This window comes from Pleurodeles waltl, chromosome 7 (genome assembly GCF_031143425.1).
Source record: "Pleurodeles waltl isolate 20211129_DDA chromosome 7, aPleWal1.hap1.20221129, whole genome shotgun sequence".
NCBI lineage: Eukaryota > Metazoa > Chordata > Amphibia > Caudata > Salamandridae > Pleurodeles > Pleurodeles waltl.
In genome coordinates this window covers 869,918,855-869,931,850 of record NC_090446.1, presented here as the reverse complement: position 1 = coordinate 869,931,850, position 12,996 = coordinate 869,918,855, and the positions used below count along the sequence as shown (strand labels likewise).

General features: G+C 43.0%; 1 protein-coding gene across 27 annotated transcripts in view; it reads right to left on the bottom strand.

Annotated features, from left to right (window-relative positions):
* The window catches only part of LOC138245662 (protocadherin gamma-C3-like), an 830,748-nt gene that overhangs the window by 250,462 nt on the left and 567,290 nt on the right, over positions 1-12,996 (bottom strand). The window contains exon 1 of one of the 27 annotated variants that reach the window (XM_069199437.1): positions 7,624-10,219. The exons of 25 other annotated variants lie outside the window; for them this stretch is intronic. In XM_069199437.1, the coding sequence (XP_069055538.1) occupies positions 7,624-10,140 (2,517 nt within the window). In that variant the 5' untranslated portion in view covers positions 10,141-10,219. Of the gene's footprint in view, positions 1-1,034; positions 3,679-7,623; positions 10,220-12,996 lie in introns of those variants that run through there. One more of the 27 variants, XM_069199432.1, reaches the window with a different exon arrangement.

Below are 12,996 nucleotides of genomic sequence, written 5' to 3'. Positions count from 1 at the left end.
GTTTCCCAAGTTTTTCACTTCCTTCCTAATCGGGAACAGCGGCTAAAAGCACATCGCTGTGAAAGGCACTTCCTGTCGGGTCTCTGCTTAACTCCAAACTGGTTGTTCACTGAAACTGCCGGAGCCTTCAGTGGATCTCCGTCCCCCACGCAGAATTTGATAACAGCGGCACCCTGTGGCTCAACCGGAAACTCCAGGCACCCTACGGGGAACTCTGAACCACGTCAATAGCACCAACCCATTATTCAATACAAACAATATACAAAAGAATGCAACACGCTTCCCGTTCCCGTCGCCGTGGAGAATACACATATCTTAATACGGTGGAAGCCCAATTCATTTTTATGTGCACGTGCTCACATACCATTGAACATAACTAAAGTAAATCAGCCCCAAAGATGACAGTTTAAAAACAGAGCAAACAACCCAATCCTTTAGACCCTCGAATGACTGAGACTCTGCATTGAAAAACAAATCCTGTGGCTTACCAGATGTCAAGCGGTGGATTTTCATAAATCCACTCTCCTGGTGCAACACAAGGAAGCCCACCAATCAGATGCTGTATTCAAACGATGAGAGTGATCTAATTTTGAGCTTTCAATACAAATATCTGTTGCAACAGTAACACTGCGTGTAAACCATTTCCAAATCAATGTGCTACATAAACTGAGCAAGAACTGAACGCCGAGGCTCTTGTGGATACAGCGGCCTTTCCCGTAATGTTTCCACTCGAATATTCAGAAGACTTCGCTACAAATTTCTCTCTGATTGGAAATCTGTATCATAGAGGATATGGTGCAGAATGTTTAAACATCAGTCACTCCCTTTAAATCCTAAACGATGAAACATGCATTAAGGCAATGTATGGTTTAACTAATTTAGTTTTCTGGCATTTGGGCATATTTTAATAAAGAGTGAAGCATAACGAAAACAAAACTTCCCTTTTCTGCCACTTGAGAACTAATGAAAAAAACACGCATTGTTTAGTTAACTTGAAAAAATAAAACAACATAATGCAGACCAAGTTAACTTACTTGAATAAATGGTTGGTCATCTTTGTTGATGTTTAAAAAATCGTCTATAAGGAGTGGCGCTCCTCGAGCTTCACTATTATGACTTCCTGAAAGAGTATTTGAGTCGCCCGAACCAGGGAAGTTAATCTGCTTTTCCCCAGAACCTGTTAAACAGACATCATGAGAATAGGCCTGTAGAAAAGTCCGGACTCCATCAATGCCCACAAATTGAGAGACAGGAAGTGAATTAAAGTCAACCAATGACGATTCACAGAGCTGAGATTTCCTCCAGTTGTGAAGCCTGATGGCCAAAAGAAGGATGATCAAGAAAAGGAACAAGAAGGAAACAACAGCAACAGCGATCACCAGATAGAGGGTGAGGTCTGACTCCATGTCCGCAGGAGCTGACGGGATACTTATATCATGAAGCATTTCCGGCATGCTGTCTGCCAGCACTATGGTGACTGTAACGGAAGAAGAGAGAGGAGTCTGTCCATTGTCCTTCACTAGAACCACCAGGAATTGTTTTATGGCGTCTTTTTCCATAATGGGGCGGGCTGTCCGGATCTCTCCTGTGTGGAGACCAATACTAAACAGTCCCTGGTCTGTGGACCTCAGCAGCTGGTAGGAGAGCCAGGAGTTCTGACCGGAGTCAGCATCGACAGCCACCACCTTAGTGATCAGATAACCTGGTTCAGAGGAGCGAGGAGCCATCTCCACCCCAGAGGACCCATCTGTGGGGGGTGATGGGTATAATATTTCAGGGGTGTTGTCATTCTGATCCTGTATAAAGAATGTCACAGTGACATTACTGGTAAGAGATGGAGAGCCGCCATCTTGTGCCTCCACCTGAATCTGAAATTCTCTGATCTCTTCAAAGTCAAAAGACTGAAGTGCATAAATGACACCAGATTCAGAATTAATAGATATGTAAGAAGACAATGCTGAATTTCGTATAAGTCCATCAACAATGGAGTAACTAACTTTTGCATTTTTGTCCCAGTCCAGATCTGTCGCCCTGGCAGCAAAAATGGAAGTTCCTGGAGCTACATTTTCCATTATGTAGGCGCTGTATGACATTTGCTGAAATACTGGTGGGTTGTCATTTTCATCTGTGATCTGAAGGTTTATGGTTTTGGTTTTAGACAGTGGTGGAGTCCCGCTATCTGTGGCTGTTATTGTTATGTTATATTGTGAGTCCTGTTCCCTGTCTAAGACACTATCAGTTACCAAACTGTAGTAACTTCCAACTGATTTGTGCAGCTGGAAAGGGAGGTGAGGCGGCACAAGGCAAGTAACCTTCCCGTATTCTCCTGCATCCCGATCGTATACTTCTAGGCGCGCAATCACAGTTCCGGGTGGGCTGTTTTCTGGTACCTGATTGACAAGAGAGGACAACACGATTTCTGGGCTATTATCATTCACGTTAATGACCTGTATAAAGACCTTGCATCGCGAAGAGAGACTTCCATCACTTCCACGGATTTCAAATTCATAAAATTCATTGTCTTCAAAATCAAGATTTTCAATCAAAAATATTTCTCCAGTTTGAGAATCTAGTCTGAATTTCTGAACCACAGTTTCCTTCATTTTGGTAAATGAATATGTTACTTCGGAGTTTGATCCCTTGTCACTATCAACAGCTCTGACGCTGCCCACAACAGTCCCTTTGGACACATTTTCCAGCACACTGAACTTATAGACTGACTGATTGAAAACTGGTGCATTGTCATTCACATCCTGGACATTGACCTGTATCTGCATCGTGCCTGATCTGACCGCATCCCCTCCATCGGTGGCTGTGAGGATCAAGCTGTGAGCTTCCTGTTCCTCTCGGTCTAGTAATTTCTCTAGGACCAGCTCTGCGTACTTCGTGCCATCCGCACTGTTTTTTATATCCAGCGTGAAGTGTTTGTTGTTGCTGAGCTGATAGTTCTGTAGAGAGTACACGCCCACATCTGGATCGTGTGCCTCGGGCAGCGTAAAACGCGTTCCAGGTGCTGTATTTTCAAGCACCTGCAATATTACATGGTCATCAGTAAACGTGGGAGAATTGTCATTAATATCTTTAATCTCCACTTCTACTGCATACACCTTCATAAAGTTCTCTGAAATAATCTCTAAATGTAATAAACAGTGATTGTTGCTCCCGCAGATAATTTCTCTGTCGATCCTTTCATTAATGTATAAATGCCCGTTGTTAAAATTGAGATTAAAATACTGTTTCCTACCTCTGGACACAATCCGGGCTCCTCCATTTGATAACTCCTTTGTATCCATCCCCAGATCCAGAGCCACATTCCCAACAAAAGATCCTTTCCCCATTTCCTCGGGAATGGAATAACGCAGCTGTCCAGAAGAGGCTCCACAGACTGTCAGCAGAGTAACAAGAAGCAGCAAAGGAGCCCGGGAGTAACAACGCTTCGGTGTCTGAGCCCCGAAGTTACAGCGCTTCGGTGTCTGAGCCCCGGAGTAAAAGCGCCTCGCTGTCTGAGCACCGGAGCTACAGCGCCTCGGTGACTGAGCCCACCAGTAGCTGCGTCTCTGGGTGTGGGGCATGCCCATCATGTCGGATTAGCAGTAACTGCTCTGCGCTCGTCTGTAAAGAACACTCAGTTGGGGACTTCAGCAGGTGAGAGTCTGCTATGCACTGTGGTTGCAGAGATCTTCCCTTGTTTCTTTGACCCGCCTGTGCTATAACACGTGGTCTGGATTTCTTTTAGTAATTTTCTATTTCTGATTGGTGAACAGCGGCCCTCAGCGTCCTAATCTGTAACTACAGCTGTTCAGATGCAACAGAACACTTCTAGAAGAGAAGAGCCGCTTTTACTTTCACTTTGACTGAAGGGATTAGTGTTAGAGTAGAAGCCGGAAATACGAGATTAGTTTTTTCGCGGAAAGCGGTGACAATGAATTCAGCACTACAAAGCTGTCCAAAAGAAAACACATCTTGACGGCCGTATTTTAGACAACTTGCTAGTGGCTAACAAAGCTCTCTGGTCTATTGAGATTCGTAATAAGCAAGAATTTAGGCAAAACGCAACAAAAATAAATATCTCCTTCTATTCACAGGGCAGTGGATTCTCACTGTAGTCAGAATTTACCAACCATGGCCTCGTGGACAGGCTTTACAAGTCCCGGGCCAAACCAGTGAATTCCCTTCCCCCACAACCAGACGCACTTTGTTACTAAAAACAGTAGATCTAATTGGGTAAACTGACGAACCTTTGATGTCAAGCAGTGTTTATACTTTTAAACCTCACATCGAACAGTAATTTAATAATGAAATTACTTCATTATGTTACTAAAGTGTAATTGCCAGGCTATGGTGCCCGTGTATTTAGACTACTGCGTCCTATTACATTGAAATAATTGTTAACCAAGAGCTACAGCGAAAAAATGCCAAAAAACAAAAACAAACAAACTATAAAGTGTGTGATTGGCGGTGGTGTGCGCACCATCTTAGGCTATTGACGACGTGTCTCCAGGAACCTTACTAACTTATTTTTCATGGAAGACAATAAATTAGTGAAGTTTCATATGTAAAGAAGTGAGCAGATCTCCAGTGAAAAATTCCATGATGGTATTTGGTGTCGGACTTTAGATAAGAGTTTAAAGTCACGAAGCCATGATTATAAGTGAGCCCAATACAGCAGCAAATCACTGCGCATCCATTTTCCCACAAATGGTTTTGATGCACAGACGAAGGCTAATGGGCAGCATAGTGAAACTACAAGTAGAAGATAAAGTAGGTCTGTCAAAGTTTAAATGCTGTCAAACGGGTGATTGAGATATGGCAGCGTTTATTCCGGTCAATAGATTTACTTTCTTGTAACTCACAGTGGTCATCATACCGGTGCTGACATGCGGCTATAAAACATCCATCCCAGAACACTCGGATCCATCAACTCAACATCCTAAACCCCCACTACATCAGGACACTCTAAAAGCGCCAACACCATATTGTCCCACAAACACAGCACTACATATCCCAGTGTAGTTGAGTACACTAGACAAGTCGCCTGACAAGCACAAACGTGCAATGGATAATTATCTTCTACAGTACGTTCGTCAAATGCACATAATCAGTGCCTAAAATATACTCTGTGATACACACGAGCACACTTAACATACCACACTGAACATAACACCACAAACATTTATGGAACGAGCACAACATCAAAAGCGATACATATTTAATTCTCGAACAGAGATAAACACAAAGAAACATCATCAACATCGAAAAAGCTCAGATATTCAAGTGAACACGCCAGGCAACCCACCCAGCATCCCGATGGATTCAATACACAACAAAAGCCATATAAATAGCAATTAAATGCTCACCACCAACAAACTACAAATAGGTGTGCTAAGTTGCAAAGATTCCCCACTGCGAATTTTAAGCTCTTTTTTAAATTCTTTAGCAAATTAGTAAAGATTTACAAAGGATTCAAAGTTTTAATTTAGGGGTACAATCCCAAAAGGCGTTGAGCTTGTGATCCTCACATACGTTTATGGCCAAAATGTATATTTTATGCGGGTGTAACTATAAGAGCACGAGATAACAATATAAACCCACATCAGGGTGCAACAGCACCCAGACACATGAACAATAGATGGTCAGGCACTAATACTTTGTCCTAAGAGAAAGTAACGCAGCAAGTTCCCTTCCTGTGTCGCATTAAAGACCAGTAAATCAGGTTGTACCAGAATGTCTCGCTGTGGCCCAGCCTTGTGCAACTATAAATAATAGCGTCAAAAAAAGAACACAAAACACAGCACCTGTCACGCTGTAAATTTAGATCAGCTGAGCGGTGCTAAAATGTAAATGCAAGTTTTTCTGGTTTAATTTTTTTTTTACAAAACCTGGAGCTCAAATGCAATGACAGAACATGTCTCCTCTCCTTCACTAATGCTCCTTCTGCAGCTCTGCTGACTGAACACTGAAAACTTGTCACTGGAGTCAAAAGCATTAATAATAATGTCCAAAGTAATCGATGTGACTGGGTTTCTTCTACGAGCAGCAATGGGAACCAAGTGATGGTAAATTTCTTTTTCACAGTCTAAAGGATGTTTCCAGCACTAATTCCGTCCATTTAAAGCCGTCACTACTCGCTCGTTCGTCGAGGGAAAAATGTGGGTTGGGATTTAGTTTTGAGTTCTGCAGGGCACCGATGCCAATGTCAAGATCCTCAGGGTCATTGCCGTGCGCCATGCCAGCTCCCAGCCCGTGGGCTCAATCATTCCTAAATCAGTCACATGCTTTGAAAAATCGTGTGGTTGTGGTAAATCATCACAACAGACTCTCTGGGGTGGAAAAATTCAGTGGATTTTGTGCCACTATCTTGGGGTTGAAACAACAGCGGGGTGATCCCCGCTATTTTCCCTTGACCTATCCTGCAAACTGGTTTTGGGTCTCAATGCAAAATATCGCGTCTCAGCGTTAGGGAAGACACTTAGTTTTCTTCAAGTCAAAATCTTGATATTTAAGCCTAGATCTGATGTAAGGGTTCCCACAGTAGAGCCACTTTCCATTTCTTCTGCAATTGCATGTTGTATCTGTCTGGACACGGCCCACAGAGGTCAAACGAAATGAGGCGGGATGTTTCCCAAGTTTTTCACTTTCTCCCTAATCGGGAACAGCGGCTAAAAGCACATCGCTGTGAAAGCGCACTTCCTGTCGGGTCTCTGCTTAACTCCAAACTGGTTGTTCACTGAAACTGCCGGAGCCTTCAGTGGATCTCCGTCCCCCACGCAGAATTTGATAACAGCGGCACCCTGTGGCTCAACCGGAAACTCCAGGAAACCTGCAGGGGCTGTGAACCAGTCAAAGGCCTCCAAGCCTTTATTCAATACAAACAATATACAAAAGGACACAGATAATAAATACATACTAATTCGTGGAAGCACAATTCATTTTTATGTGCACGTGCTCACATACCATTGAACAAAAATAAAGTAAATTAGCCCCAAAGATGACAGTTTAGAAACAGAGCAAACAACCCGATCCTTTAGACCCTCGAATGACTGAGACTCTGTATTGAAAAACAAATCCTGTAGCTTACCAGATGTCAAGCGGTGGATTTTCATAAATCCACTCTCCTGGTGCAACACAAAGAAGCCCACCAATCAGATGCTGTATTCAAACGATGAGAGTGATCCAGTTTTGAGCTTTCAATATATATCTGGTGCAACAGTAACACTGCGTGTAAACCATTTTCAAGTTAATGTGCTACATAAACTGAGCAAGAATTGAAAGCTGAGGCTCTTAAGGATATAGCGGCCTGTTCCATTAATATTTCCACTCGAATATTCTTAAGACTTCGCTACAAATTTCTCTCTGATTGGAAATCTGTATCATAGAGGATGTGGTGCAGAATGTCTAAACATCAGTCACTCCCTTTAAATCCTAAACGATGAAACATGCATTAAGGCAATGTATGGTTTAACTAATTTAGTTTTCTGCCATTTGGGCATATTTTAATAAAGAGTGAAGCATAACGAAAACAAAACTTCTCTTTTCTGCCACTTGAGAACTAATGAAAAAAACACGCATTGTATAGTTAACGTGAAAAAATAAAACAACATTATGCAGACCAAGTTAACTTACTTGAATAAATGGTTGGTCATCCTTGTCGATGTTTAAAAAATCGTCTATGAGGAGTGGCGCTCCTCGAGCTTCACTATTATGACTTCCTGAAAGAGTATTTGAGTCGCAGGAACGAGGGAAGTTAATCTGTTTTTCCCCAGAACCTGTTAAACAGACATCATGAGAATAGGCCTGTAGAAAAGTCCGGACTCCATCAATGCCCACAAATTGAGAGACAGGAAGTGAATTAAAGTCAACCATTGACGATTCACAGAACTGAGATTTCCTCCAGTTGTGAAGCCTGATGGCCAAAAGAAGGATGATCAAGAAAAGGAACAAGAAGGAAACAACAGCAACAGCGATCACCAGATAGAGGGTGAGGTCTGACTCCATGTCCGCAGGAGCTGACGGGTTACTTATATCATGAAGCATTTCCGGCATGCTGTCTGCCAGCACTATGGTGACTGTAACGGAAGAAGAGAGAGGAGTCTGTCCATTGTCCTTCACTAGAACGACCAGGAATTGTTTTATGGCGTCTTTTTCCATAATGGGGCGGGATGTCCTGATTTCTCCAGTGTGAAGACCAACACTAAACAGCCCCTGGTCTGTGGACCTCAGCAGCTGGTAGGAGAGCCAGGAATTCTGCCCAGAGTCAGCATCGACAGCTATCACTTTGGTGATCAGATAACCTGGTTCAGATGAGCGAGCTGCAATTTCCACGCCAGAGGAGCCATCTGTGGGGGGGGATGGGTATAATATTTCAGGAGTGTTGTCATTCTGATCCTGTATAAAGAATGTCACTGTGACATTACTCATAAGAGATGGGGAGCCGCCATCTTGTGCTTTCATCTCAATCTGAAATTCTCTGAACTCTTCAAAGTCAAAAGACTGAAGTGCATAAATGACACCAGATTCAGAATTAACAGATATGTAAGAAGACAATGCTGCATTTCCTATAAGTCCATCAACAATGGAGTAAGTAACTTTGGCATTTTTGTCCCAGTCTAGATCTGTTGCCCTGGCTGCAAAAATGGAAGTTCCTGGAGCTACATTTTCCATTATGTAGGCGCTGTATGACATTTGCTGAAATACTGGTGGGTTGTCATTTTCATCTGTGATCTGAAGGTTTATGGTTTTGGTTTTAGACAGTGGTGGCGTCCCGCTATCTGTGGCTGTTATTGTTATGTTATATTGTGAGTCCTGTTCCCTGTCTAAGACACTATCAGTTACCAAACTGTAGTAACTTCCAACTGATTTATGCAGCTGGAAAGGGAGGTGAGGCGGCACAAGGCAAGTAACCTTCCCGTATTCTCCTGCATCCCGATCGTATACTTCTAGACGCGCAATCACAGTTCCGGGTGGGCTGTTTTCTGGTACCTGATTGACAAGAGAGGACAACACGATTTCTGGGCTATTATCATTCACGTTAATGACCTGTATAAAGACCTTGCATCGCGAAGAGAGACTTCCATCACTTCCACGGACTTCAAATTCATAAAATTCAGTCTCTTCAAAATCAAGATTTTCAATCAAAGATATTTCTCCAGTCTGAGAATCTAGTCTGAATTTCTGTACAATAGTTTCCTTCATTTTGTTAAATGAATACGTTACTTCTGAGTTTGACCCCTTGTCACTATCAACGGCTGTGACGCTGCCCACAACAGCCCCCTTGGGCGCATTTTCCAGTACACTGATTTTGTAGACAGACTGACTGAAAACTGGTGCATTGTCATTCACATCCTGCACATTAATCTGTACCTGCAGGGAGCCTGATCTGACCGGGTCCCCTCCATCCGTGGCTGTGAGGATCAAGCTGTGAACTTCCTGTTCCTCTCGGTCAAGTGGCTGACGCAAGACCAGTTCTGCATACTTTGAGCCATCGCTCCTGTTATTTACATCCAGAGTGAAGTGTTTGTTGTCACTGAGCTGATAGTTCTGAAGAGAGTACACGCCCACATCTGGATCATGTGCCTCGGGCATCATAAAACGCGTTCCAGGTGCAGTGTTTTCAAGCACCTGCAATGCTACATGATCATCAGTAAACGTGGGAGAATTGTCATTAATATCTTTAATCTCCACTTCGACTGCATACACCTTCATAAAGTTCTCTGACATAATCTCAAAGTGTAATAAACAGTGATTGTTGCTCCCGCAGACAATTTCTCTGTCGATCCTTTCATTAATGTATAAATGCCCGTTGTTTAAATTGAGATTAAAATACTGTTTCCTACCTCTGGACACAATGCGGGCTCCGCCTTCTGATAACTCCTTTGTATCCATCCCCAGATCCAAAGCCACGTTCCCAACAAAAGATCCTTTCCTCATTTCCTCCGGAATGGAATAACGCAGCTGCCCAGAAGCGGCTCCACAGACTGTCAGCAGAGTAACAAGGAACAGCAGAGAAGCCCCGGAGTAACAGCGTCTCGGTGTCTGTGCCCCGGAGTAACAGCGCCTTGTTGTTTGAGCACCGGAGCTACAGCGCCTCGGTGACTGAGCCCACGAGTAGCTGCGTCTCTGCGTGTGGGGCATGGCCAGCATGTCGGATTAGCAGTAACAGCTCTTTGCTCGTCTGTAAAGAACACTCAGTTGGGGACTTCAGCGGGTGAGAGTCTGATATGCACTGTGGTTGCAGAGATCTTCCCTTCTGTCTTTGACCCGCCTCTGCACACGTGGTCTGATTATCTTTTAGTTACTTTCTATTTCTGATTGGTGAACAGCGGCCCCCAGCGTCCTAATCGGTAACTACAGCTGTTCAGATGCAACAGAACACTTCTAGTAGAGAAGTGCCGCTTTTATTTTTACTTTGACTGAAGGGATTAGTGTTAGAGTAGAAGCCGGAAATACGAGACTATGCGCCTCTCGTTAACTATCACACGGTTTGTCTTTTCGCGGAAAGCAGTGACAGTGAACGCAGCGATGCAAAGCTGTCCAAAAGAATACACTTATTGACGGCCGTATTTTAGACAACATGCTAGTGGCTAACAAAGCTCCCTGGCCTATTGAGATTCGTAATAAGCAAGTATTTAGGCAAAAACGCTACAAAATAAATATCTCCTAATCACAGGGCAGTGGATTCTCACTGTAGTCAGAATTTACCAACCATGGCCTCATGGACAGGCTTTACAAGTTCCGGGACAAACCAGGGAATTCCCTTCCACCACAACCAGACGCACTTTGTTACTAAAAACAGTAAATCTAATTGGGTAAATTGACGAACCTTTGATGTCAAGCAGTGTTTATACTTTTGGACCTCACACCGAACAGTAATCTAATCATAAAATTACGTCATTATGTTACTAAAGTGTAGTGACCATTCTGTGGTGCCCCTCTATTTAGACTACAGCGTCCTATTACATTGAAATAGTTGTTAACCAGGGCTACAGCGAAAAAATGCCAAAAAAACAAACAAAGTGTGTGATTGGCGGTGGTGTGCGCACCACCTTAGGCTATTAAGGACGTGTCTCCAGGAACCTTATTAACTTATTTTTCATGAAAGACAATACATTAGTGACGTTTCATAAGTAAACAAGTTAGCAGCTCTCCAGTGAAAAATTCCATGATGGTATTTGGTGTCGGACCTTAGATAAGAGTTTAAAGTCACGAAGCCATGATTATAAGTGAGCCCTATACAGCAGCAAATCACTGCGCATCCATTTTCACACAAATGGTTTTGATGCACAGACGAAGGCTAATGGGCAGCATAGTGAAACTACAAGTAGAAGATAAAGTAGGTCTGTCAAAGTTTAAATGCTGTCAAACGGGTGATTGAGATATGGCAGCGTTTATTCCGGTCAATAGATTTACTTTCTTGTAACTCACAGTGGTCATCATACCGGTGCTGACATGCTGCTATAAAACATCCATCCCAGAACACTCAGATCCATCAACTCTACATCCTAAACCCCCACTACATCAGGACACTCTAAAAGCGCCAACACCATATTGTCCCACAAACACAGCACTACATATCCCAGTGTAGTTGAGTACACTAGACAAGTCGCCTGACAAGCACAAACGTCAAATGGATAATTATCTTCTACAGTACGTTTGTCAAATGCACATCATCAGTGCCTACAATGTACTCTGTGATCACACGAGCACACTCAACATACCACACTGAACATAGCACCACAAACATTTATTGAACCAGCACAACATCAAAAGTAATATATATTGAATTCTCTAACAGAGATAAACACAAAGAAACATCATCAACATCGAAAAAGCTCAGATATTCAAGTGAACACGCCAGGCAACCCACCCAGCATCCCGATGGATTCAAAACACAACAAAAGCCATATAAATAGCAATTAAATGCTCACCACCAACAAACTACAAATAGGTGTGCTAACTTGCAAAGATACCCCTCTGCGATTTTTAAGCTCTTTTTAAAAAACCTTTGCAACATTAGTAAAGATTTACAAAGGATTCAAAGTTTTAATTTAGGGGTACAATCCCAAAACGCGTTGAACTTGTGATCCTCACAAAAGTTTATGGCCAAAATGTATATTCTATGCAGGTGTAACTATAGATCAGCTGAGCGGTGCTAAAATGTACATGTAAGCTTTTCTGGTTTAATTTTTTTCACAGAATCTGGAGCTCAAATGCAATGACAGAACATGTCTCCTCTCCTTCACTAATGCTGCTTCTCCAGCTCTGCTGACTGAACACTGAAAATTTGTCACTGGAGTCAAAAACATTAATAATAATGTCCAAAGTATTCGATGTGACTGGGTTTCTTCAACGAGCAGCAACGAGAACCAAGTGATGGTAAATTTCTTTTTCACAGTGTAAAGGATGTTTCCAGCACTAATTCCGTACATTTAAAGCCATCACTACTCGCTTGTTCGTCGAGGGAAAAATGTGGGTTGGGATTTAGTTTTAAGTTCTGCAGGGCACCGATGCCAATGTCAAGATCCTCAGGGTCACTGCGTGCGCCATGCCAGCTCCCAGCCCGTGGGCTCAATCACTCCTAAATCAGTCACATGCTTTGAAAAATCGTGTGGTTGTGGTAAATCATCACAACAGACTCTCTGGGGTGGAAAAATTCAGTGGATTTTGTGCCACTGTTTTGGAGTTGATAGAACAGTGGGGTGATCCCCGCTATTTTCCCTCGGCCTATCCTGCAAACTCGTTTTGGTGCTCAATGAAAAATATCGCGTCTCAACGTTAGAGAAGACGCTTGGTTTCCTTCCAGTCAAAAGCTTGACATTTAAGCTAGATCTGATGTAAGGGTTCCCACAGTAGAGCCACTTTCCATTTCTTCTGCAAATGCATATTTTATCTGTCTGGACGCGGCCCACAGAGGTCAAACGAAATGAGGCGGGATGTTTCCCACGTTTTTCACTTTCTCCCTAATCGGGAACAGCGGCTAAAAGCACATCGCTGTGAAAG